We start from the raw sequence: 27,072 nt of genomic DNA, 5'->3' as shown, positions 1-27,072 counted from the left end.
GCCGCTTATTGCGCGTCAGTGGTTTTTATCTTTTCAGTTATTTTCATTTTTTTTCTCTTGTGCAGATTTAAGAACATCAAAGTCTCCGAAACGTTTTAATTGGCACTTTTATTTTAGGCAATTAATTATGTCAAATATAAATACATTTTTGTACAAAATTTATTTTAATATTGTGTGATGAGATTCTAATCGCAACTATCAATGTTATTTACTGCCCTTGAACTGACAGGAGTTACAAGGTTTTTTTTTCATTTATTCTTTTATGCCTAATACACCACACCAAGCAAGAAGACATTTGCTCATAGAATCTAAATGCTTTGGTCGCGTACAAATTAGTACAGTGACATTATTTTCAGTAAGCGATTAATCAAGGTTTTTTTCCATTAATAAGCAGAATGAAGTTATAAAATTTATATTTATAATACACTTTACAGATTCATAATACCATAAACTTAAGGTGCATGTCACATTACCGAACGGTATGTATAACAATTGACAGGTAGCTTCTGCGTATAGTAACAATGGTTCAAATGGTTTCTGTTTTTTTGTCTGTTTGTGTGTCTGTTTATTTATTCGACAGTTGTCAATACTCGTTTAAGTTCCCTATCTTTTGGCCGTAGGGCGAATTCTCTCTTTTTCAGTGTCTCTATCGTCAGCTACTGTCCATTCGGGATCATTTGGATCCTCACCCTCTACGTCGCAATATGCTGATTCGGTTGAATCAGATTCCGGAGTATCCACTTCTGCTTCCTGCGATTGTAACGAAACAATACACTTTGGTGCAATGGGATCCTAAATGTAAATCAAATCAATAAAAATCGCTACACTCGTTTACACGTGTTCTAATATTTGCTTAGCATTCAATTTATGTCCAGAAAATGTATTGTGAGTAAATGCATAAATAAATCCCAATTAACATTGTAACAAGTTCTGAATGCTTATGAAAAAAGAAATTGATGTTTCACTAACCTCTTCCCCTTTCTCTTCATCTCTTGAGCACAATGATGCCGACGATGCTTGCCAGTGGCCATCTGGCATAACTTCGATCATTTTATCATATGTGTCTTCTGTTAGAGGGAATGTCCGAGGCTCATATGGTATGACCTGTGTCAACATAATCTAAGGCTTAGCTTTAGTATCATATCAAAATTTACACCAGAATTGTTCAAAAGCTTACCAATAAAATATAAATTGAGTAATCCGAATGACTTCAAGTCAAAGTACAATACATTCAGGGAACAGTTTTGACTGTTTACGAATAGTCATAGACTCAGAATACTAAATATTTTGTAAGTGAAACTCTGAAGTGCTTAAGAAAATCAAAATCTATTAAAGATAATGTTATGTGACTCACCTCATTGTCATCTTCGGGTAAAACGCCACCAATTTCATCTCGGCTGGGTCTTGAAGCAGAGATAGTACGACGGCGGAATGAGTTTTGCAATGCGGAAGAACGATGCACTTCCGAGAATTGTTGTTGGTTGTCACTGTCCTGTGGATTTAAAGGTGTGGCAGGAGGCGATGTTATCGGTGATACTACGTCACCACCAAATTCACTTGGTTGAGGCGACATAGGATCTGTGAAATAAAAATAATCCTCAGCTTTAGGCAATCTATGTTACACGTGGGAGAACAACTATATTTACAGGATATCACGCAGCCACCAGAGTTAAGGCCTTGGATGATGTATGTTTACAAACGAATTTTTATTAATTCGTGGATTGATGAGTTGTCGCATAACAAAAAAAATCCATACCTGGCGTATTTGCTCCACTATCCGCTCGACTATCAGCACGACGCGTATGACGTAAGCGAGCCTGTGGAGGCATGTTTACATACGTCATAAATCGTTTGTTTTCTTCTCGTTCACTTCGCTCGTGCCTGAGGGCGATCGTTTCATCTGTCACATCTTCAACCTGTTTTCAACATGTTTTTAACAAATAGAATTATTCACATCATTTTCAGACACATACCGCGTTAAGTTTATGAAAAATTATTTCATATCATAAGTTATATATAATCCATAGCTATTCAAGCGTGGGAACAACAAACAACCCCCGATGTCAAGTGGTTAAAAGAATTGTCTTGAGAATACTTACATCACTTTCTTGACTAGGCCTATGCATGATACCATTTTTCACTTCAATCTTTGTGGGATCTTCACACAGCCTCCACCTGAATTTCAAACAAGGGTTTTAAATTTCAAATTCAGTTCACTTCGTTTATATATGACTGTGCATTGTATATTGGTGAAGTTCTTCAGAAATCAATTGGAAATTGATTTTGAATGAAATAACAGCTTCTGACGCAATAACGAACTTTTGACAGAAAAAAAAAAAAAACAACAACAACTAGTCAATTAGAAATTACTCACTTTGGTGTGAGTATTTCCTTGTACTGCAACTTCTCCAACCTAGTTGCCGCTGCTACACTGTATGGTATCACAATGTTATCAATGTCGTATGAATTCTGCCGTAGTCGCCTAAAAGCAGTGATAATTAACATTAAATTGAATCACCTACCCATATGATAAAAGATAGAATTAAAACATCACAACTAATTTTGACAGAAAACAAAAGATTACAGATGGTTAGATGTGGAACCTAACGGAATAACTTCTTACCCATGGGCATTAGAGGATTTCTCTTTGGGAGGATTTTTTTCCACAGTAACAGTGTGCTGTAAAGGCGAAGGCACTGGAGAAGAATGTTTACTGGAGCCTGAATGAGGGCCAATATCATCGTTGTCTTCAGCTGGTGGTAATTTGGTTACCTTTTTTCTCGTTATACCATGTAGACTTCTCTCTATGGTGAGCCTATTTCTTTTTCCCTTCAACATCTTTCTCTTTATTCCTGAAAATTTTATTAAAAAAGTTGTGTTACGACAGACACCTATACCATTCAAGTCTCCTAAATGGAAAGTTAGTTATGTATTCCAAGTCTTGAGCTCATTAAACCAAGTATTATTACACGTTTTTGAGATCGATTTGGATTTGCCGCTGATGGTGAAAACCATAGATCAGTCAAATGATCTCTGCACATCCTCAAGTTATATGCGACAAACAAGGATTAAAACTGAACTAATACTGCATGAAAGAGTCAGAAGTCTTTCTGAAAACCAAGTTTATCCGCAAAAGCAAAATTGACCTTATTCACAGATTTTAATTTGTTTGTTATTTTACATACTTGCAGTGAGGATACTAGATGATGATTTTTTAAGACGAGCAGTATATTTGGCCCTGTGCTCAGGCAGCTTCTTGTTTCGCCTCTCAATATGATCTTTATCCTTGATTCGAGGCGTCCGCATATTACCTCTCAACATTTTCTGTTGCCATTCCACAGATTTCATTATAGCCTCTAGGTGACTACTATGTAAAATTTCTAAAAAGGGAATTAATCATACATATGTGTCACAGCACAAAGTAACATTCGACTCTTCAAATTTAGATTTAAAACATGTATCCTGAGCTTTGAATTATTTGATATTTGGGCTATTATTTCATGTTCTGGTCCCCAGCCATTGAAATGTTAGAACGCAAATCAAATGTTTATGAAATCTATCAATTTTCCAAACCAAGAGCAAATAGAAATAATTAGAAATTCATACCATCAGAAAATGATAAAACTGAATGAAAACCAGGGTCAATAAGCGCGACTCGTTGTTGAATAGACAGCTGTTCGAATGGTTCTTGAGGTTGTGTTGGATCCTGTCGGCCTGTACACAATGCACATGCTGGTAAAACATGATCACAATCACATCTTACAGTTGAAGCCTTTGCCGCTCTTTTCGAAACTTCATGTAATCTATCAACTTGTAGTAACTTTCGTTTTCTGTAATGACTCCACATGAACGGTTTTGTTCTACTCGCGGTAGGTTCAATTTCTGGTGCGGTGCACCGTCCTGTGGATCCTGGCAAAATGCCGCTGTAACCATTCACGGTTTCATTATTTTCAAGTTTAACCATGCCTTTGGTTGCTCTGATATGACGCTGTAGGTCATTATGTTGTCGAATTCTATATTCCAGATCCGATATTTGTGCCTGAAGCCAAGTCCATCTTGATGCCACACCAGCGCGATCCTGAGCATATCGCCAAGCTGCTCTTTTCGATCTGAAAAAGTGATGGTTTTCATGGATAAAAAATATGAAAAAATTATACATAAAGAATCACCAGCAGTACTACAATGCCCTACAAGGATCATTGTGGACATAGTTCAGTAAAAAGTCTTGCAATGTATACTTGGCAGGGAAAAAAAGATATCAGTTAAAAGTATTAGTATAGAAGTCATTCCTCTTACACGAAGTTTGCAACTGATAGAGCACTCGAGTGATAAAAAGATAAAAGACACACTTGCTTTGTGTGAAATTTTCAGAGCATAAACAACCTTAAATAAAATTCTGCTTATCCATCTTATCCAACAATTGAAGATTCTCAAAATCTAATTACTAATTTCGCAATCATTCAATACATTTAAATACCAATCTACCGATTAGTTTCACATGTTGTAGACAAAGAATACTCCAACATCAGTATACCATTCGGAACTAATTTCTGCAGGTAAAAAGGTATTAAAAATAATTTGTGGAATAACGGTATGTGCACAGGTTTTTATCAGTGCTATTCCTCATATTTGCTAAATATCAATAAATGGAGACTAAATAATTATTAGTATTATATAACAGATGTAATTAATCTATTCAATAGCTCAACGAATCATATCTTAATAGCAGACCAATAAAGCAGGTAAACACTATTTAACGAAATCTGACCAGTGCAACATGGAAAAGTGATTCAATAAAACAAACCCAATCAAACAAACCATGCTTCATCTACAGATAATAATGATCTAAGTTTCAATGCTCGTTAATAGTAGATTCATCAGCTCTTGATAGGACCAACACTATCTATAATATCTCCAAAATGTACTGGAATCGAACAAAGATAAACATATTCGATTGCCAGTACATCATTGGATGTTTTTTGAAATTTGTAAAACCTAATAAGTTAGAAAAATTAAATACGTTAAATGTAAATCTTGAAAACTAACAAATAGAGTGGTGGCGATAACAAAGTAGAAAAATATTTTCAGTAGAAAAAGGTTTGAAGATAGATAAGGATACAGGCATTCTCAGAACTATACTTGATACCTTGATCTAACTCAGAAATATATTTAGATAAATTGTATCAACTCACATGGGTAGTCGCTGCTGATGAGGATTATTAAAAGTCTGCATCTCGTCACAGCTTTCTCCACCGCTACTAGAAGCAGTACAGTCGGAGTCTAGTTTGGATTCAATGGTACGCAAATGGCTGGCCAATGGTCCGACAACATTTTCAACCTCATTTTTAGGAATTTTTACTTGGGGTGTACAAAACACCGGATGTCGATTAGTGGTACTGCTAGGCGGAGGGCCTAAATTATCACGTGATCCCCCACCGAAATATCGACAATAAACACGCTGTCGATTGACCCCATTACTTTGGGCAACGGAAGTCTTTTCAAGTTTTTGCAAAAATGAATTAAGGCTACTACTAATCTCGGGAAAGTTTCTACCTGAGGACTTTGAACTAATGTTAGCTAACTCTTGGAAAAAATATTTCTTCACTCCATGATGCGCTGATTCCAGAACTCCTGTGTTTTCTTCTGCTGCATGCCGACCAACAATTCTAGCTTGAAGCTTCCTAAGTCTACGCAACAAAAATGCGCATCTCCTCTCACTTTCAAATTGTTTTTGAGCTACAGCATCTTGTTGGGCTCGGAGACTATTACACTTCTGTTGTTCAACTGCGTCAATGTTCATATTTTCATTACAAAGGCTCATGACGTCAACGTCGTTAAGCAGATCTCTCTCAAATGGAGAAAATCCTTCGGGGATTGGAAACATTTCGACACTATCTGCGCCACTTGGTGCAGGCTCATGACTTCCTCCAGGTATACTCTCAACATTTTCAGCTCCTTCCATAGATTTGATCACTTGCAAAATCTCCTCTACATTTTGTCCTATATCACCAACACTACTCGAGCTACATTGTTCATTTTCACTTGGCATAACTGCACTCAAGTTCATCATTTGCTCAACGTCAAGGGTTTTGTCGTTGCTCATATTTTCTGGGGCCGCTAGAGGCGCGTCTATATTTGACTTTAAGAAACCCATATTATCCTGTTGATCACCCATAGATGGGTCGTTCATTATAATGTCAGTGACCTTTTGATTCAGGCTGTCCAAGACAACCGGTAATTCGCTTTTGTGTTCAATTTCTGCTTCTAAGTCTTTTCGACTGATCAAGTTAGGTTTATTTGAAAATGCAGACAATGTATCCAGGCCGTTGGCGTATCTCGAATTGATAACATCACGAATCAGTTCCTTAGAAATCCCTCTCAGGCACTGCTCATCAATTTTGGAGGGTTGAACATTGGCAGACACTACAAACTTGGCTAGCACTTGACGGTTCTGACAGACTTGCGAGGCCTGCGAAGGAGATAGGAATCCACTGCTTGGTAGAGGAGTAAGCAAATTCTCAGGCTTTTGAGGACCACCTTCTGTCAGAGCAGGGGCCATCACTGCCACTGACGATGCCACTGCTGCAGCCTCCACATCCAGAGGCTCCCACCTGCGCCTGCTCTCCTCGTGGACTGCGCTTACTCCCATTCATTCATTCCGCCAATCTTTGTTGCTTGTTTTTTTCTTCTTGTTTGTACAGTCAATATATCTAAGTATTTGCTCCTTATCCTGAGTCAGTTCTTGCCAGTTACTCTGCGTAGTTCAATAGTCACTCGTTAAGTCCCCGAGTTGTTCCCGTAGGAATAACGACACAATGTTCTCTTCATGAGTAAGGGATATTCAATCACTGGGTAGTTGGGAAAAAGGTATCGCTATCGGTGTAACATCCTTTGTAGTACCTGCAGAGCAATAAATGAGATTTCATTTAGGAAACAGAAACGTAGTACTTGCAGGGACACATTGTATCAACTCACAAACTCACTACGCGGTTTTTTCTTGGGTTGGTTAAATGTCGGTGGTTCCTCGGGTCGGGGCACCGGGAATACAAGATACTCTGACGCACTCCCACGTGATTAGGCGATGCGGAACAGAAACAGAGGCATTTTTCAAGGGGTGGGAAAACAAAGATAAAAACATCCCGCGCCGTCGTCGTCACCAAAGCCACCGAAGCTGCGTGTGTATTGCATAATAATATGCAAGCATAGCTTGGTGGCTCGTTTACTATCCCACGCTAACGTTATAGCTTCGATTCTTCCACACCCCGAAACACTATATTATATCGCGCAGGAACATACAATGGCGGAGCAAAAAATGTTTCACGCTGTTCCCCAAGCTCTTCTCTCTGCACACACGGCTAGCTGGCTGGCTCGAGTAATCCACGAATAATCAAAGACTGAACCACTACGCAACACGACACAACTATTGTATAATTTATACAATATAATCCGTCACACCCAACCACACTCTTATTTATACTTTATTTTCAGTATGTTAAATTCACCTACAACTATTTGGTATAAAATTATTCTCCATTAATCACCATTTTTCACATCTAACAACGCCTAATTTCGGTACAAGTCACAAGCACGAACCCCGAGCTATTTATCAATATCTCAATATAATATGAATTCCTACCAACTTCGTTCGCTGGGAAATTTAACCGACCAATGCTGACTCCGCGGTGCCCGGATGTGCCTACTAACACCGTGGACCAATCGACGCCATTCTTTTCCACCCGGCATAAGTCGCCAGTTGCGCTCCACGTGTACGAGATCAAAGCTACTAGAAACTCCCGGTAATTTCTACGAGCAAACGTAAGTTTTTCAGGTAAAATATCGAGTCAGGATGTTTGAAAAATTAACGGCATACACCTTTGCGGCATGAGCCAAAACTGAAACCGCTCTTATTATATTTTTAGGTTTATTTAACGTGATTAGTAAAACCGGAAACTGTTGTTGTTATAAATGTATTTCACGGAAATAATTTCCCGCGATCGTTATGGCAACGCCATAGTGGATTGCGTAAGCCTATTCTCATTGGCTGCTAAAGACCGCGAGTTTGTATTGGATTGAAACTGGACTTGTTCGAAACAGCGCAGAACGAAGGAATCATTCGATATCGACTACGATGCGGAGGGACAAGCGAAGGAAACATGCGTACGACGTCGTTCATGAAAACTCCCGCCCACGCGCGATCAAACTTCAAAGTAATTTTTTTTTTTTTTTACCAATCCAGGGTACACGGAAAGGTAAACGCTTCTGTCCGTATTGCCTAAATTTTTTATCTCTTTTACGTAGGTGTAAACAACCTCTTGAAAAATATATTCCGTTATTTGAGCCTATATCGTACGCTTTTTTAAGCAAATTCTAAGGTCTTCAAATACGTTTGCACAGGCTGTTGTCTACGCTCGAAATACATACTGTCAAATTGTGGATTGTTATCAAAGTGAAAGGCGACGTATGCCACTCCGCGATTGTTTTGGAATTCATTGTTTATCGAGACAAGAATTGACAGCTAAATAGTGTGATCTACGTGACACGTTAGCGAGTGTGTGATATGGATATCGCAAAATCTCTGTTCAACGTACGCGATCACGAGGGTTATGTTGGTAAAGATGATTACAATGTGAGTATTGTCTTTATTCATCAGCAACTACCTAGAAGATTTCTCTTCATTTACTTTATTTTTGTTTCTTCTGAACAAAAAGTTTAACAAGTGAACACCAGAAAGGTGTGTTATCAAACGGCTAAATGTAATTTCGTCCCAGGCAGCCCTAGAATTACTAAACAGATCTTGTGATAGTGAAATGGATTACGGCAACACTAACTTAGCGCAAATCACTATGCCACAATATTACTGAGTCAGTTTTTTGCATCATTGTTGTCTTACATTGTTGTAGAAGAAAAAATTGGAAGCTGGAATATCTGATGACGAGTATGAAATTGAAAATGAGGATTTCGGTAATGTAGCAGCTTTGTCACCTGCACCTGGGGGTTCTTTTTCTGCTTTGACACCATCTATGTGGCCCCAAGACATACTGGCTAAGTTAAATCAACCAGAAGACCCTAATTCACAACCAGAATATAGGTAAGTATTCAAATTTTCATATCTTAAGCATCCTCTACCAATATTTGCTTTTTTGCCATAGGTTTGATGAGTTTGGGTTTAGAGTCGAAGAAGAAGATGGGCCAGAGCAGAATTCTAAAAAACTTTTGGGTGTTCCTTTCGTTGAAGATCCCCAGCATAGGTAAATTCATCATAAACTAGGAATCAAACAATGCATAGGTATCTTCGGCATTGGAATTCCAAGACATTGTAATAGTCCTAATTGATGACAACTCAACCATAAAATTACATCCCCTATTACAGTCCTTAGATTGTGTAAATACAGGTAGCGCATAACAAATCTCTTAAAGATTACAGTGGGTTGCTCATTTAGAATTCACGCATAACAAAGAGATATCTGAGGTGTCTTGGCAAGATGTTGATCAACGGTTACCGCGTACAGATAAGCTGCGTGAAATGGTGCGCCATGGTATACCACATTCTTTACGACCTCAGATGTGGATGCGCCTGTCAGGTAATAACTCGGTTTCAATTCTACTGAACAACTAATAATCTAATAGATCTATTGCTCCAAAATTACAGGAGCCTTGCAGAAGAAGACCGCCTCAGAAATTACGTACAAAGATATAGTTAAAGCCTCGAGCAATGATGCATTAATGACTAGTAAGCAAATAGAAAAAGATCTACTAAGGACCATGCCAGCAAACGCCTGCTTTAGTCATCTAAATAGTACTGGCATACCTCGTTTACGGAGAGTCATGCGTGGACTTGCTTGGTTGTATCCCGATATTGGGTGAGAATTACCATGCATTTTTCTCATAGATTTCTGAAGTGAAGTCTGTAACTTGCTGTAAATAAGACACTATGCTGCAACTGTTTAGTGTAGACTCAGACCAGTTTTATGCAAATGCAACAATAGATTCATTGACTTTTTTCTCTATAGATATTGTCAAGGCACAGGAATGATGGCAGCGTCATTATTATTGTTGCTCGAAGAAGAGGATGCCTTTTGGATGATGGCGACAATAGTTGAAGATTTATTACCTGCTTCATACTATTCCTCCACTCTTCTAGGTAATATGCTAATTTAATATATAGAATTAATTTCGCGTATTTGTTGTCACGTAGCAACGAGAATTGACACCTAAATAATTCATGCTCTGCAAATGAATTCTACTTCATAGGAATACAAGCCGATCAGCGAGTACTTAGGACTTTGATAGTGAGTTTCCTTCCTGATCTGGATGTTGTTCTTGTTCAACATGACATAGAACTGAGTTTGATCTCCTTGCACTGGTTTTTGACTTTGTTTGCATCTGTTGTACACATCAAAATCCTTCTACGCATATGGGATTTATTTCTGTTTGACGGTTCTATTGTCTTATTTCAAACAACACTCGGAATGTTGAAAATCAAAGGTACGCAACGAGGCCCAAAACTATAATTCATATGCTAATTTTTTCACTCCATTCTGTTCGCAATATCATAATTTAATATGTACAGCACAATATCAGTTACATAGTGGGAGTTTGAGTACCAATATTTTTACAGAAACTGAACTCAAGCAGTTAGAAAATTCCGCTCAGATATTCAACGCCCTGTCCGATATACCAGGAGATATTGATGATGTCGATCAACTGCTGGAGGTAAATGGTAATCAAATAAATTCGGTGTAAAAATCTGGATATTTGATGCATCAAAAAGATTTAAAATAATAATCAAAGCATTCAGAAGTCAGTTTGCTGACCAATTCTCTATACTATTTGTGTTATGTTGTAGGTCTCTTTGAATGTTGGAGGTTCTTTGACAGATGTAATTGTAGAAACTCACAGGCGTCGACACTTGGCATACTTGATGGCCAATCAAGGAGGTCTAGTAGGGAACCCTGATGCCGTGCCAAATCTTCCTAAACAACACCTTAATCGGTATGTCAACATAAATTGAAAATTATAAAACATAATCCTAATCGTACGTAAACTTTCGACTTTTTCTTGCATCACAGTTTTTCTTGGTTAGCATAAATTTTTTTCAACCACATGTATAAAATTCTTTGACAGACGCCATATGAAAAGAAATAAATCCATGCTACATACGTTCTTATTTGGTGATGATAGCGGTGAGGATGATACAAAATGTAAAAATATACGTCAAACGGGTCAGTGGTTAAAACTCTATTTCATGTGTTGTATTTTGGAACAGTTCATTATATTCGGAATATTTTACTCCGTTTGACAGAAATTCTAGTTGATTTGCGCGAAGCTGTTCTACAGGTAGCTAGACACTTCATTAATGTTGATCCCAAACTGAGTAACATTACACTAGTTGCGGATTATAATATGGAAAGTCATGCAAAGGATCACGATAATTATGTCAATGTATCTCGGACTCGTAAAAGAAGAGCTAAAGCATTGCTAGGTACGAAATTATTTTTTTTTACATACTGTTCGAAACTCAAAAGTGAGTAATTCCTACCATTTCTGTCAAAATAGATTTTGAAAGACACGATGACGATGAGTTGGGTTTTAGAAAAAACGACATTATTACGATTGTCAGCCAAAAAGACGAGCACTGCTGGGTTGGTGAACTAAATGGTTTACGAGGTGATCAATTTATGATATCATTTTATTCAAGTACATTGGTAAATGAACTGATTTTTTTCATTTGAGAACTGCACTTCTGTATTTAATTCCTGATTACTTATATTGAGTGTTGGTTTCATTACTTGTTTTGTTTCTATTACTGAAAAATCCAAGAATGCTCAACATTTAGTGTCCTATGTGTAGAATATACGTAATATATAATGAAAACTGATTATATTGACAGGTTGGTTTCCGGCTAAATTTGTGGAATTGTTGGATGAGAGGAGTAAGCAATATACATGTGCCGGTGACGATGCAGTGAGCGAGGCAGTCACTGATCTAGTAAGAGGTAGTTTATGTCCTGCAGTAAAGGCCGTTTTGGAACACGGTATGCGACGACCATCTTTTTTGGGTGGACCTTGTCATCCATGGTTATTTATTGAAGAGGCATCAAATCGAGAAGTAGAGAAAGATTTCAATTCAGTATACAGCAGATTGGTACTCTGTAAAACTTACAGACTTGATGAAGATGGAAAAGTTCTGACACCTGAAGAAGTGATTATATTATTTCAATATTCATTCAAAAATTTACGAAGTGAAAACTTTTCTAACGTCTATGAATGCCAAGTGAATTTCATATTATACATGACATTCTCTATATTGCAGCTACTTTATCGGTGTGTCCAGTCGGTAAATTTGACACATGATAATGCTCATGCTCAGATGGACGTTAAGTTGCGTTCTCTGATTTGTCTGGGACTAAATGAACAGGTATTGCATCTGTGGCTCGAAGTGTTGTGCTCATGCGTTGAAGTTGTGCAAAAATGGTGAGTTTGGACAGATAATTATGCAAACTGCCGAATGACTTTTCACTTTTTTTGTGAATAAAAGAGATGAGATTACTTACTATTACTTTAAATTTGAAATTATAAATTTCTCAGGTATCAGCCTTGGAGTTTCATTAACAGCCCAGGATGGGTGCAAATCAAATGCGAGCTGAGAATATTAAGTCAATTCGCATTCAACTTAAACCCTGACTGGGAGCTACCTCCAAAAAAAGAGCAGTCCCAGCCTCTGAAGGATGGGGTCAGAGATATGCTTGTCAAACATCACCTCTTTAGCTGGGATTTATAGTCGTTAGCTGAGATTTTTTTTCTCGCTGAACCTACACTGCTTCAATAATAACTCTGGGGCAGTTGCAACACGTAGTTTCCCGCTCTATGTATTCTTTGTGAAAGGTATGTATGTTTGAACAAAATAGTTTATTTTTTAAAGCTGCTGGAGCGATGCCTTGAATAGATACGGAGATTTATCAATAGTGTAGGTATATGCGAAGTTATTCCTATTCACAATACTATTATGTAAGCTAACAGATTGTCTAATATGAATAATTGAAACTGACCATTAGGCGTCATTGCCAGAGCCGAATTCATAGATCAATATTTGTTGTTGACGTGCATTGAGGCACGAATATTGAATGATAGATTAATAAGCCGGTTAATATTTATACTTGCAAATGACACGTCACAATTCGGGCGGTTGATGAGATTCTACCTATGTTCATGACAACTTTGCAGAATTCACGTCGAATTGTAAAATATGTAAATAAGTAATGTTAGATGGAACGCCTATTTAAGTTTATTGATATTATAAACATATTTATTAAAATCTCAAGATTATTTCATTCTCCCGTCCATAGAAATTATTATAACACTTGTCGTAATTGTTCATGAAATATGGCGAGAGAAAATGTATTTATCAAAAATATTTATACATATACCTATAATCAGTTATGGTCTAACGAAAAAAATTTACTTCCTTCAACCCAATATGCATTGTAACCCTTTAACGGCCCCGCCGACTTCCAGATGGTAGCAAACCTACGTTAGAAACGTAGCAAATTTGTTACGGTGGCAAGTGAAGGCTTTGTGACATTCTACGCTGTAAGTTGTGTACTTGAATAAAATCTAGTATTCTAGAATGTACATTAAAAGTACGATAATAATATATTTGATAAAATAAAAAAGGTTCTTCTTAACAACATATACAGTTTACCAATATACTTTGCATCGTTTGGTTGTAAGACAAAATAATTTTTTAGCAGGTGAATGACAATTTTATTTGCAAGATTTTACGTATTCTCAATAATAAAATCATGGCTGAAGTAAACTGCATAATCAGTAACCGTAATAAGGCTCAATTATGACAATGAATTTCTCTGTAAAAATACTCAAAAACTGGGCTAAACATGATATCAAAAACTACATCTGCTTAAAAATCATCGTACTCCTTGATTTTCTTCAACAAATGTATTGTTAAATTATTGTCAATAATTCTTTGAAAGATAACTATTTACAAAAAAAAGACTGTCAATAATAAATCTGACTTCAACACATATTGCAAGTCATAACAATGCTGAATCAAATTGCTTTTATTTTCCTATATTATGTCAGTAGTCTACAGCGACAACTTCTAGTAAAGTTGTGCTCATGTGAACTACATTCCAAATATATCATTTGTCAACGCTTCTTGTGACCTGATGGGATTGTAAATATCCATTTGATAAATTATATATTTTCTGAAATAAAACGGTTCTTTTCAAAGATACGAAGTAAGTTTTTTACTCTTTCCTCGCCCTGTTGCAGCAGGAGTCTTCCAAAGTATCATCCAAGACTTTTAGATTTAGTAATTTAGATTCTTGAGAAATATCATAAGTTTCTGTTTGTTGCGTTTTAATGGCTACTGAATCCACATCTAAATTATGTTCATCGAGTGAATCTGGGCATTTAGAATCAATTTCAAAATCCACGCGACAAGCACATCCCCTTTTTGTGATAGAAATAATATGTAAGTCCATAACATTAGTACCTGTAAGCCCGGTTTTTAATAAATCTTTGCCTTTTTTAAAACGAGAATAAAAATTGTACGCGTCATTATTATCTAGGACATTCTCAGGTAAAATTTTTTCAATTACTTCAAGTTTCAGTACAAGTGACTCTTGATGTTTGTCATTTGATTCATCATCAATGGATTCATTTTGTTCAACTCTTTTGTTCACAATAGTATTTTGCCGATTCATCTCTCTTGACACTGTCTGTTGCACTTGAACTTGTAATTCATTCCGTATATTATAAATAATTGGAGCGATTGCTGGGTAACCAAATGCCCCAGCTGCATCGGTAGGGCCATCCTGCCCATCAGTTCCCCCACTTAAGAAGACTACATCATATTTGGTCAGATGTGGGTTCTCTTTCACTTTTGCCATCCAGTCTAAAGAAAACTGGAGTGCGAGTTGTTGATTACGACCACCAACGCCATTCCCTCGTACTATTACAGTTGGCTCACCACCACCAATTAATATAATTCCTTGTCCAGTAACATCCTCAACAACATCATAGATATGATCAATAGTTTTTTCGGACAAACTCATGATTGGCACTTGCTTAATAGCAGTGAAAAAAGATTCTCTGTCTAAAGATTTTTCCAGCGCCATGCATATCAAATTTACCACAGTTACATATGCTATGCTAACATTACTCACATCTCCCTCAACATCTTTTCGTAGTATAATTGGACTAAAACCTCGTTTGAGTGATTCAGTCTTTGCTGCTTCTATTGCAATAGAATTGTTGCCAATGATAATATTATGCACATGTTTAAATTGCTGGTTTGCATTCAGCAAATCTTTGCTATTTATATTATTCTTAGATGCAATAGCAGTTTTTATATTCCAATCGAGATCATCAAATAGCCCATATTTCTTTAAAATGCCTGTTATTTCATCAGGTGATTGAGGACTATATACAGTTGGTCCACTGGCAATTTCTGCAATTGGATCTCCTACAATATCCGATAATATTAAACTAATTACAGATGCAGGATAAGCTAACTGAGCTAATCCTCCTCCTTTCACCATAGACAACTGCTTTCTCACACTATTTAATTCTCTTATGTCTGCACCAGCATCCTGAAGTCTCTTGCATAATGCCTGCTTTTCTTTTAATTCAAGCATCGGTCTGGGCATACAAAGTAAAGCTGAACCACCGCCAGATATTAATACAATTAAAGTATCACCTTGTTGCAGTCCCTCTACTAAATCCATAATGTCATGTGTAGTGGACACGCTGTCTGTATCCGGCTGATTGTTCTTGGCTCCTTCTCTATATTTTATTGGTCCATGAAGATTTGGAAAGTTTGCAAAGTCTTGTACTTTCCAGATAGTCTCCATGGCACCCTTTGGTACACTGATGATGCCTTTCTTTAAACGGGTACCAAGTATTCTTTCAATCCCTGGTACCATGTTCATTACTGCTTTACCAAATCCAATTAAATAAACATTTGGAAGAAGCTGAAAACTCTGTTCTCCAACAAACAGCGTGTCTCCTTCAAGCTTCAGTCGATTCTCTATAAGGTTACGAGGAAGCACAGCTTCGACCCCCTTAACAAAAATTTCTCCCATACAATTCCTAACTTCGTCTAAAGGTGTTACTTTGGTCGACATGCTGAGGAAGGAGTTGATCTTTGATTTTCCGAATTTCAAAAGGTTAATCAAACAAGAACCAACCAACATTATCTGCTGCGAGTCAATTGTTGTGACAACTGAACATACCTCAAATCGTTGAAACACAGGCTATTAGAAATCCAATTGGGCGAGAACCGAATTATTGTTTGATTAGATTTTATAACTAGTACATTTTCGATTGTCTGATTCTCGAGACCAATTGGGATTATCTGATAACACTCTATCCTAACCACTGAAAATAATCATGTATTCAGCAATCCGGCACTACCCGCATGAAGGCTACTCGTCCACGGTTCAACAGATAACATACAAATGTAGCGCAAAGAGAGAACTCCCCTCTCGAACTGTTTATTCCGCGGTCACGATGCGGAATCACTGCCCGCCAAAAGTTCCAGCGCGAGAACCTCACAGTGTTATATTCCTGCACGGTGAGGCAAATAATATTCAACAACAGATGACAATATATTAAATTTTCATTATTAGGGAACCTTCCACTATAAAGGTAAGATCCCTGGTATTTATTCGCTGATACTACAAAGTTTTGAACTCTAATAACAAACCATTTTGTATATGCAGACTTCAAATACAAAGTGCAATGATGGAAAGTGACAATGATTCTGATGTTGGAGATTTGTTAGATGATCTTCTGGCGAATGATGAACCAGAAGACAAGACTCCCGCTGTCGAAGGTCTAAGAGTAGCAGAATCAGGCCTGAATTTCTTAGATCAAGAAACCAATATCAAAGTAAAACAATCCACACCTAGCAAAAAACAGACTACGATTCACACAGGGGATACGGATTCATCAGATGATGAAGATAAGCGCGATTTTGAGAATCAAAAGTACTCCAACTCTGGCCGAGAGATCAAGAACATACTCAAGAATAATGCCTCTGAAAGTAATACCTTATTTTCTAGACCTTTTCAAAATAAATGTGAATCTCTCATCAAAAAGACTGACAGAGAATTGCCGTGTCCGGCCGTTCCAATTAAAACAAAATCAATTGATGTGTACAGCGATCCAATTTTTGGATTGAGAATTATAAACCCTGTTATTTCGTCCGCCTGTTTAAAAGAAAGAATGACAGGACGAACGGCGGTCACAATATCTCGAGTCAAAAATCACTTAAAGACTGGCGATCTTCAGAATGATTGGGTGATTGCAGGTGTATTAATCCACAAGTCACCAGTACGCAGCTCGCAAAAAGGAAACCAATATTGTATTTGGAAAATAAGTGATTTGTCAGATGAAATCAAATCTGTATCCTTATTTCTATTCCGTGATGCATACAAAACGTTCTGGAAGACCAATACAGGCACAGTAATTGGAGTATTGAATCCAGGGGTAATGGACAATAAAGATGAAAATATCAACGAAGCTGCGTTATCTATTGATAATGCACAAAAAATGATGATATTTGGTATATCCAAAGACATGGGGGTATGTAAGTCGAAAAAGAAAAACGGGGAGCCTTGTACAGCTGTAGTAAACTTGAATCGATGTGAGTATTGCATCTATCACGTGCAACAAGAGTATAATAAATGTTCACGTAGATCTGATTTGCAATCATCTAGTAGTGGACAAAGTATATCATCATTAAACGCTTTAAAAAACAAGGTTCTGGGTAAAGGTGAAACTATATACGGCGGTCAGACCTATATCGCCAAACCTGCTCAGAAAAATTATAAGTTGGTTGAAAAAGACAAGGCTCGCTTAGCGCTCTTGCAAAATGCTAACCTTTCAAGAACAAATTCTCCCCTCTCAAATAGTGATGTCGGCAAGAGAAAAAAGGCGAGTTTGGTGGAACTGAGCAATAACCAGATGAAAAAAGATGTGGATAGATTAGCCAAATTGCGAGCGTCGTTACCAGTCAACCAACAATGCTCCTTTGGGAATTCGATCTCCCTAACATCACCAGTTACTCCGCAATCTTCGGGTATAAATTCTCTTCCTACTTCCCTGCTTAATTCGAACAACAATAGTCGTGTTCCAATCGTTTTGGCAGAAACAAAACCCACTTTGAATCTGAATAAAACTTCCACCGTTATGGCTATTCCGCAATTAGGGGGTGGCTTGGTTGAAGGAATGATTGACCTCTCTGCACCTATTACTAAAAAACGTGTAGATATGGCCAAGATCAATGCAATCAAATGGATTCAAAGAAACGGAGGTATAAAAAAAACTGATCCAAACAGAGTTCGGTTGTTGCCAGACGAGAAGATTGAACGAGGAACCAAACGACAAAGAGAGACTTGCGAAGAGTCAGAACAATCTTCTAAAAAACAAAGCTGTGTATTACCAACTAGATTTCAACATATGATAGCTGCAAAATCGAGGCACGCAGACTTGATAGAAAAATCCGATGAGCAAGAGAAAGAAAAATATTTCAACAAATTAGAAGTGAAAGAAAAGATGGAAGAAAAAATGATGACAACGTACAAAGTAGACTGCAAAGCTGTGAAGTGCCTGATATGTAAATATATTGCGTTTTCAGCTTCAGACATGTGCAAAGAGCAGAAGCACCCATTGCGAGTTACAGATGCCTCTAAAAGATTTTTCAAGTGCGGAGACTGTAAAAATAGAACAGTTACACTAGACAGATTACCATCACATTCTTGTAAAAATTGTCAAAGCTCAAATTGGATAAGAACTGCCATGATGGATGAAAGAAGAGTAGAAATTCCTGGAGCTAGTTTAAGTATACGAGGAGGAGAGGAAAAGTTTATAGGATCAATCGTGAAAAACAGTTCTTTAGATCTCCTAGTTCCTGAAACTGACTAAAACTCGCTTTACTAGAAAATCGCTTTACTAGAAATGCTAACTAAATTCTACAAACAGCAACTATATTTACCACAAATTGGCTTTTTTTGCCGTGACTATTTACACAATTTGTAAAAACTCGTCAAAATGATTGTGTTAACATATGAGATAAAGTATGAAGCAAAATATATTTGTACGTTTGTTACCGAAATTTCATGAACTTTATTACAGATTTTTCCTCGTTTATTGTTTTCATTTTCTGGATTATTATCATAGGAATTATGTTAAATCTGTACAATCGTTGGTATTGCAATATCAATTGAATTTTGACAATTGAAAGGACACATTAATTATGTAATGAGAACTCGTCTACTTGATATAGTTGTGGTGAGTAAATCCAGTACAAATCTACCAAAACTCGATAGTGCTTATCTCATGATGTTTAAACAAAAAAATTGTACGAACAAATATGAATTGGAAATAGTGTCCTGTCATTACAAGTATGTATGTACAGTTGATACAATTTTAGAAATAGCTTACAAAATTCTTGTAAAAACGCACGCACACTCTATGTAAGGTATAGAATTAGCAATTCATTATCCGACAATGAGGACACTTATCAATAATTGTTTTTTTCAAAACACTACACATAATTCTCCACGTGAAGTTTCTGGTGAAAGAAATACTGATCATTATTCTGTGACATCAAAAATAGTGCCAATATTCAGAAATATATTGTTTCAATCATCAGGAATCTTCTGATTTTGATAAATATATATAACAACAACATATGCCCTATATTCCAAATGTTTACATGTATCTAAAATTTTTTATCTCTACTGCATTGTAGGCTTATTGTACAGGATGAATTAAATGCCCCCCAGAGACGATCCGATCAAGCCATCATCCAGAATCAAAATGCCAAATAGAAAGAAAATAACCCATCTTTATTCAAATATTCTCCGTTCCCGCAAGGTCTATAAATGCACACACCCGTCCATCACTTTTTTTGAAAAGCATTTTTGCCAATTTATTCAACCATGTTACAGAATTTAAGCATGATCTAAGAAGTATGATCATGCACGGTGTGTCGTACAAAAAAAGTGACAAAAGGAGAAAAACACATTGAACAGATTCCTGTCTGAAATAATGCTATTAACAGCGATAAGGCCACTAATGAAATTATCCACAGGAGAGACTGTATGATAGATCTTCAATTTTTGTACCAGGAATCTTCATTATTATTCATATGAATTTAACTAATGGTACAAAATGTACGATACACAAATCGTGTTTATAATAATCAATTTATTACATATTATCGTGATTGTTTATAAATCAAAATAACGCTACAATCATACATACATAGGTCAGTTACCAATTCCATAATAAGAGCTAGAATACAGTGACGAAACACCAATTTTAATACAAGATTATCATATCCCAAATTATATACTGTACAATTGTAATTAGCGTCTGTAACTTGCAGAAAATTTTAATAAATCCATGTGAATAATTAAAAGGCTAATATAATAAGACAAAGTATTAATAATACAATAGGCAGGTTTCAAGCTGGCTGGCCATTTGATTAGTCATTGACCATTGGCATTAACCGCATTCTGTTTAGTACATTCGCCAACTAGAACTGCTTGATGTTCATTAAATTTCAGATGATAATATTATTTCAAATGTGCCATATATTTATCTCGAGGTTATTGTTTTCTACTTGCTGTTTTTTACATCCTATGTATATGATGACTGATGCTAATATCACGTTGATACTTGATTCATCATTTGGTGAGATCACCATTCAACCAAGTTTTTCCTTTTTTTTTTTTAAATTGGAGAAACTGATATTGTTATAATTGCGTGAGTCTGGAAGCTAAGAGAACTGAGAGTTTTTATCGGTAGTTTAGTAATCGTCTAGATCGAAACTTTCAACTTCAATATCTTCCAGCTGCATACTTTGGAAATCCACTTTGTATCGTAAAACACCTGTAAAATACATAAATTAAACATTCAACGTAACATAATATCAGAGTATTTCGTTGATGAAAAGTTACGCAATTATAAATACAGGTATAATATGTAGCAAGATCAACGATGGGGCGTTGATCAGAGACCAATGAAATTCTGAGTGATTGAAAAATTATTCAATCAGGATTTTGAACAACAGTGGTTAGATTCATTTACAAGTGATATACCCTCAAGCAATTGTTAACAATACAGATTTGTACAGTTTTGTTTTAAAATATGTCGCTACTAGTTACACTACTAATTGTAAAGTGTACTTAGAATTCATGTGGAGAAAATAATTCCCTATTTTTCTAATCATCATCAATCAAATGAGATTAATTTTGTGGCATTATTTTCAAAAGTAAAACCTGTAACTTTCTTATGATCAACATTCACACCTGGAAACCTAGACATATTGTTTAATTCGAAATTTAGGATCAGTTTGTTACAAATAACAGACCATATAGAATAATGAATTTTAATTCAATAGAGAGAAAAAAGTCTTTGTAATAGATGGCATGATTGGAAAAATATGATTGAAGTTTATGGTGTTATTGGAATATCTGAGGACATTGAAATGCCAAGCTCGACGGAATTTGATGGAACGTCACACTTTTATATGAAACACAAGTATCCAATAATTCAACTGGTTCGATATTATCATTCGCTTAGGATAGGATCATGGAAAAAAAATGAAGAGTAACACAACAATAAGTGCATGTTGAATTAGAAAATGTGTAGATAATCTTACTGAAGAGCTTGTACTATACCTTTCCCAGATTGCAAGCTAATAGAAATCACATGTGAATTAATAAGTCATATTTAACAGAATTCTGTAATTAGGCTACCTACTTCTTTTCAATCAAATTGCTTGCATTATATTTAAACTATAATCATCCAATGAAAACATAATTATAAACAATGTATTAGGGCAAACTTTTAGAAAACAACGCTAAGAAACCAAGAACTATGTGACGAGGATCTGGATATTTGGGATGAAGATGAATATCAAATTCGAATCATATCGTTTATAACAATGTTTAACTACTTAACTTCTCTAGAGTAGAACTGAAAAATCATCATTTATTTACTCGTTCAATATCGCTGTGGAGCATAGCTGATGAATTCAAAGCTAGTTTTCATAGATCGTTGCCAATTCTCATTGCAAACATTTTACGGACATGCACAATGTATGAAACTTGAAAAATGTGGACTACATAACTAGACTGAGGCTGTAAAGGGACGGTTTTAAATTACACAACTGCGTAACTCTGATGACACTAGTCTCAATTTTGAAACACCATTCTCATAAATTGAGTTAAGAAGGAGGTAATTTCCGGAGTTACGACATTCTTAACTAAATCCTTAAGTTACGACTTTATGTATAGAAGGCAGCTATATCTAGATGAAACCAGTGTCGTCAAGTTTGGGGAATAACTGTATATGATTATAGACGATCATGAGTGACATACCGATAAGTGAATTACTTTAGAAGTAAACTACGCCTCTCAAATTCCAGTAAAAAAAAATCACAACGTAGCACAGAGATATATCAACGTCAGCATATCTTAGGTGAAGAATGTCGAAATAAAATAAAAGATGTTTCAAATCAAAACAGATAATATGAAATGATAATTACCAAAGCCTGAATTTTTAGTTTAAATATTTTAATTTGGGAATACTAGAACTTTTCTCGGATTATTGGTAAAAATAATTTGACTGTAATATTTATGAAGTTTGAATAATGAGAAGGGATTAATTTTCAGTTTTTAATACGAGCAGTAGCAATTGCCGTCGAATATCGATGTTCAACAATGATGAATGAGAAATAGTGACTCAGCAAGAATGTTAACATAAAGAATCAAAAAATAATTGACTAATCTATATGACGAAAATATCTACATAACAAGAAAGACTATCGCATTCTACGTGACATAAATTTATAAGTGAGAGCACTCAAGACAGTAAATTAACTACCTGGTTGACTCTGAGTATTTGACAGATGAAGTTAGTAATCATCGAGGTCAACATCGTCAAGAGGCTCATCAGCTTGGAGTGATTGGAAATCAACTTTGTAGCGCAGGATTCCTACATTCCAACATATACTTTGCAGTTAATAACAGCTGCTTCATAGTGTTTAAAAGCAAATAATCTGCTGAACAGACTCTATAGAATACTATCATAAATTACAGAACAAATTCTCAAGCTGGGACAAAGGCTTAAGCTTGTCTGACGCTCACGGATGAATAGTTCATTAAGACAGGTCATCCATAATCAATAAGGCACGCAAATTTCTTCAACTAGGATCACTGAATGAATGGTTCGATTACTTAATATATAATTCCGAATTATAAATTTGTGTTGAGATTATAGGTAAGATTACAGGTAATATTTTCAACCAAGCTTCCAGAAGATGAAATCAGATAGAACAAACTTCTAGTTTCAGAAATTAACTGATAAAACTTTTTTTTTAGATAATTGTAGTCGGATGGAAATAATTAGGGCATATTCCGAATGATTCTAACAAGGCCCATGTTGAAACTTTTATACGTTCCTATCAACTGTTTGTAACAGTTTTATCATTGCCTACTAGTATGTTTCAGTGTATTGTTTCACACTGAATAGTACTCAATAATTCATCTAAGTAATGCCATGGATATTCAAAAACTGATGGTTATCAATTTGTACGATTATGTAATAAATGAATGAAACCTCACCTCCAATTCCACCAAAACCTCTGACGAATTGGGAACCTTCTTGCGACTTATCTGTAATGATTTCCAAGGTAGCTCCAAAACTCTTGTAGTTGTTTGCAAGCCACTCCAAAAGGGGTTGGCATTCCACTAGTTCCAGCTCAACTCCGCTCTGGAAATGTTAAATTTTATTGCAAATATTCAAAATAGAATGTTTATAACTATCATCGGGACACAATAATCAACAATCTCCAAAAAATACTGAAATATTGAAAATACAGTGAGAATAGTTCGTATAATCTTAAAAAATAGATTATTACTTCTTTGTCCGTGAAGTGGGATTTGTCTTTTTCTTGCTCAGGTGTTAAATGCAGGACTTTTTCTTCGGCATTGGTATGATTCTTCAAAACGTATCTCTGAATATCCAGATTTTCCCAACATATCAAGGTTTCAACACTACCTAATTCCAATGCTCTTAAGGTATCCTCTACTCCAAAGCAATATTTCCCCGTATCTTGGGATATTTCATCAAAGTAACGACCTAGAATTTTAAGAATAGTTGAAGGTGAGCCTGAAACATATTCAATTGAATTTGAAGTTTGTCATTGTTACCTATGAGTTTTTTCTCCTGAATGAACTTCACATTCTGGAGAGATTCAGCAGCTAATTCAATAGCTTGATTAAATCCGTTTTCACCACCATACGACACATCCACCAATTTAATTATTTTGGCTTGTAATCTCTGAAAAGAAAAGGATATTTTGCTATTATGTCCATTTACATCAATAGTTCAATAACTGTGATGAAATTTGCAACGAGTGTATGGAATTCTTCAGACTTTCACTCTAAAAAAGCGAAATAATCATTTTAGAACAGACATGAATACTAACAGGATCAAACATATCGGACTGACTAAGCTCCGTTTTGAAATCAGCACTTCCAGCCAAAATCAGCCCAGCAATGTTAGGCTTATCATTAGTAATGTAGAGTTGAGTTGCAACCTCAGCTACTTTGCGTACGTAATTATGCCGCTTCTCCATACGTAATCTGGCAAAACGAAGCGCTGACTGACCTCCTCTGCCTGTAATTATTATTCAGTATATAGATTAAATTCAGCAGTAGGTATTAATAAATGGATTGATTGACCAAATCTAGAGACGCGTAATTTGTACTCGCGGTTGAATTCTATTTGATAATAAGTGACTTATATCTGAGGGAAATTGGATATTTTCGTTGGATAACATACCGTGCTTCTTCGGTAAATCGACGGTGAATTTGTGGAAAACTTCCCGGGTGTTACCTTGGAGTGTACCAAATAAGGCTCCATTACCATCCATTACTATAAACCCGAATTTATTGTCATCGGCTAATAGGGCTGTTAAGGCCTCCGTGTGAAACTGTCAACGAAAAAAAATATATTCAATACTACATCGTTTACAGCTCAAATCTAGTGAATATATTCCAAACTTCATATTTCCTACCTTATTGTCACATAAGTAAAGGGAGGTGTTAATGGGCTTGAAAGGTTCAAAGTCAATGTTAACTTTTTTTTCTTTTCCTTCCTCTGTCACAATAGTGCCGCAATATATTACCAATCCATTTGGTGGGACTGTAATTTGAAAATTAGTATAAATTCATAACATGAATTAATGCAATGAGAGCTATGTTTTTGAACTCATAACAAAAATTGATAACTGATCACATGAAATCTGATAAAAAGGTAAGAGCTAGAAAAATCTTATGAAAAAAAATGGAACTTACCTTTAGTATACAACTTTAATCTGTGTTGTACGGATGTGATTGCACCTAATACAGATAATCTATTCACACGGGATTTAATGTTGGATGCCGTACCAAATTCATCAGCTAACATTTTGCTTATTCTGGATATTTGATCCTTTGGTGGTATGATCAATGAAATCATGCTAGTCCCATTTCTGTGGAAAAAAAACATGTTAGAATAAGAAAAGAAAAATATTTTAATCATTTTCCAGAGATTGAGAGTACGATCGCTCTGTTCTTTGCTGTACTTTCAAAACAAAAAAGATACACAAACTAACAGTTTCCTGCAGCAAAAGTTATTGCTAAGTATAAGTGTAAATTACATAAGTGACAAACACTGGCAGGTGAGATGCATCATTGCAATACGAATTAACTAAGAGCAGAAAAATAACCGAGAAAACACTAAACTATATCGGCCACGCCAAAGGTCGAAAACGAAAACTTCATCATAGATAAAGCTATTGCCGGTGAGAATTTATTTCATGAATTAAATATCTACAGAGAAATCTATTTAAGAAATGTAAATTTATTCAATAATTTTGTGACACTGATAACAAGCATCATTAAGTCCTATGGTAAGTGGTAATGTAGACCAATCCCAACACAATGTCAGAATCCGAAAGATTTACGAAAATTTTTTTTATACCTAACAGAGCTTTGTAATCAATCATGATAGAGAAATGCGCTGGAGCTGATGTTGCCAATCAAATCCGAAAATTAGAATAAGTGAAAACCACAAAGCATCAATGCACCGAACACATGGTAGATCATACCATCAGATTACATATGGCATTTAGAAAGCTGGGTGTAACTGATTCTTTGCGCAACATGTTTAATTGGGACTCATTAAAAAATGTAGAGTTAAAAAAAATCCGTGATGATACTTACCCTCGAGCCATTTCCAAGCTTTTGATGAGTTTTTTTATTTTCCAAATCTCCACATTGCGGTCGGCCGAAGTCTCCTCGTTCGACATGGTTTGGCTTTTTGAGCGTTCAGGAAACTCGTAGTTAATTCGATCTCAATCCGGTGCCTAAAACTCTGCTAACAGTGAGAGAACAAATAAAATAACCGTGAAAACGGGTTGTATGTGAGGTAACGAAAATTTCCGTAGATTTTCTTGCGAGCTAAAACAAATGGCCAGCCTGTTTATCGATGAAACTACCCAAATCCAGATTATACCGGTTCATCGGATACTGAAATATGAATGGCATTGCGCTTGGGCATCACCGAGTGATACGAATACGTTTTTAACACTCACTTATATGTTAATCTCTCTTCGAAATTCTTAACGATGAAACTTGTAAGACAGAGGATGCCACATTTAATATAAATTTCAGACCACACACATCGGCCATGCGAGTACCGTAATGAAACGTCAGTCAGTACACTGCCTCAAAGCCATGAACAAAAAAGGGGACATGCGCCACCTAAGCGCGGTCGCGTATTTGATTCTGGATTCAACGCTGAAATCTTTCGGAATGTTTCAAGGCAAATTTCCATTGTAAGAATGATATCGCAAGTATCCCACGGCCAATCAAACGTTTTCTTTCATGCTTTACCGAGTCTACCACATCTATGTTGCAAAGCTTGGTAATAATTGGCTAAAATCGAGAATGTTACTGCTTTCTACCGCTCCCGCGCTTCTTCAGAA

At 36.1% G+C, this 27,072-nt stretch overlaps 5 protein-coding genes across 17 annotated transcripts; 2 read left to right on the top strand and 3 right to left on the bottom strand.

Moving 5' to 3' along the window:
* Positions 1-89: 89 nt before the first annotated feature.
* On the bottom strand, positions 90-7,740 carry LOC105685086 (KAT8 regulatory NSL complex subunit 1). 6 transcript variants are annotated; one of them, XM_012398920.3, is made up of 11 exons: positions 6,976-7,709; positions 5,193-6,900; positions 3,607-4,109; positions 3,186-3,380; positions 2,624-2,852; positions 2,375-2,482; positions 2,100-2,175; positions 1,757-1,916; positions 1,355-1,578; positions 970-1,119; positions 90-792 (listed from the first exon to the last, which is right to left on the bottom strand). In XM_012398920.3, exons 2-11 carry the CDS (start codon positions 6,647-6,649, stop codon positions 604-606), a joined length of 3,291 nt encoding a protein of 1,096 aa, XP_012254343.2. In that variant the 5' UTR covers positions 6,650-6,900; positions 6,976-7,709; the 3' UTR covers positions 90-603. The 6 variants fall into 6 exon arrangements, with proteins under 6 accessions (XP_012254343.2, XP_012254344.2, XP_012254347.2 ...); XM_012398921.3 differs by having other exon boundaries at positions 6,984-7,709; XM_012398924.3 differs by having other exon boundaries at positions 90-750; positions 5,193-7,740.
* Positions 7,689-13,312, top strand: LOC105685082 (small G protein signaling modulator 3 homolog). Of its 5 annotated transcripts, none has more exons than XM_048650080.1 (16): positions 7,689-7,815; positions 7,920-8,207; positions 8,395-8,626; positions 8,901-9,088; positions 9,150-9,248; positions 9,418-9,581; positions 9,650-9,860; positions 10,011-10,141; positions 10,252-10,485; positions 10,619-10,713; positions 10,847-10,992; positions 11,125-11,222; positions 11,303-11,482; positions 11,557-11,667; positions 11,891-12,473; positions 12,588-13,312. In XM_048650080.1, exons 3-16 carry the CDS (start codon positions 8,558-8,560, stop codon positions 12,778-12,780), a joined length of 2,502 nt encoding a protein of 833 aa, XP_048506037.1. In that variant the 5' UTR covers positions 7,689-7,815; positions 7,920-8,207; positions 8,395-8,557; the 3' UTR covers positions 12,781-13,312. The 5 variants fall into 5 exon arrangements, with proteins under 5 accessions (XP_048506037.1, XP_048506034.1, XP_012254336.1 ...); XM_048650077.1 differs by having other exon boundaries at positions 7,920-8,249; XM_012398913.3 differs by lacking the exons at positions 7,689-7,815; positions 7,920-8,207 and having other exon boundaries at positions 8,223-8,626; positions 11,891-12,201; positions 12,313-12,473.
* A 749-nt stretch (positions 13,313-14,061) lies between these two features.
* LOC105685083 (glycerate kinase) lies at positions 14,062-16,413 on the bottom strand. The gene has a single exon (XM_012398915.3). The coding sequence runs from the start codon at positions 16,214-16,216 to the stop codon at positions 14,267-14,269; it is 1,950 nt and encodes a 649-aa protein (XP_012254338.2). The 5' UTR covers positions 16,217-16,413; the 3' UTR covers positions 14,062-14,266.
* A 116-nt stretch (positions 16,414-16,529) lies between these two features.
* On the top strand, positions 16,530-20,780 carry LOC105685079 (protein MCM10 homolog). Its single transcript, XM_012398909.3, has 2 exons — positions 16,530-16,670; positions 16,745-20,780. The coding sequence occupies exon 2, from the start codon at positions 16,764-16,766 to the stop codon at positions 18,948-18,950; it is 2,187 nt and encodes a 728-aa protein (XP_012254332.2). The 5' UTR covers positions 16,530-16,670; positions 16,745-16,763; the 3' UTR covers positions 18,951-20,780.
* LOC105685081 (eukaryotic peptide chain release factor subunit 1) lies at positions 20,218-26,876 on the bottom strand. 4 transcript variants are annotated; one of them, XM_012398912.3, is made up of 12 exons: positions 26,680-26,876; positions 26,309-26,462; positions 25,400-25,575; positions 25,120-25,247; positions 24,885-25,035; positions 24,529-24,719; positions 24,251-24,380; positions 23,959-24,179; positions 23,663-23,810; positions 22,923-23,033; positions 21,716-21,732; positions 20,218-20,924 (listed from the first exon to the last, which is right to left on the bottom strand). In XM_012398912.3, exons 2-10 carry the CDS (start codon positions 26,392-26,394, stop codon positions 22,954-22,956), a joined length of 1,311 nt encoding a protein of 436 aa, XP_012254335.1. In that variant the 5' UTR covers positions 26,395-26,462; positions 26,680-26,876; the 3' UTR covers positions 20,218-20,924; positions 21,716-21,732; positions 22,923-22,953. The 4 variants fall into 4 exon arrangements, with proteins under 4 accessions (XP_012254335.1, XP_012254334.1, XP_012254333.1 ...); XM_012398911.3 differs by lacking the exon at positions 21,716-21,732; XM_012398910.3 differs by lacking the exons at positions 21,716-21,732; positions 22,923-23,033 and having other exon boundaries at positions 26,680-26,874.
* Between the last annotated feature and the right edge of the window lie 196 nt (positions 26,877-27,072).

This window comes from Athalia rosae, chromosome 1 (genome assembly GCF_917208135.1).
Source record: "Athalia rosae chromosome 1, iyAthRosa1.1, whole genome shotgun sequence".
NCBI lineage: Eukaryota > Metazoa > Arthropoda > Insecta > Hymenoptera > Athaliidae > Athalia > Athalia rosae.
This window is presented reverse-complemented; position numbering and strand designations above follow the sequence as displayed.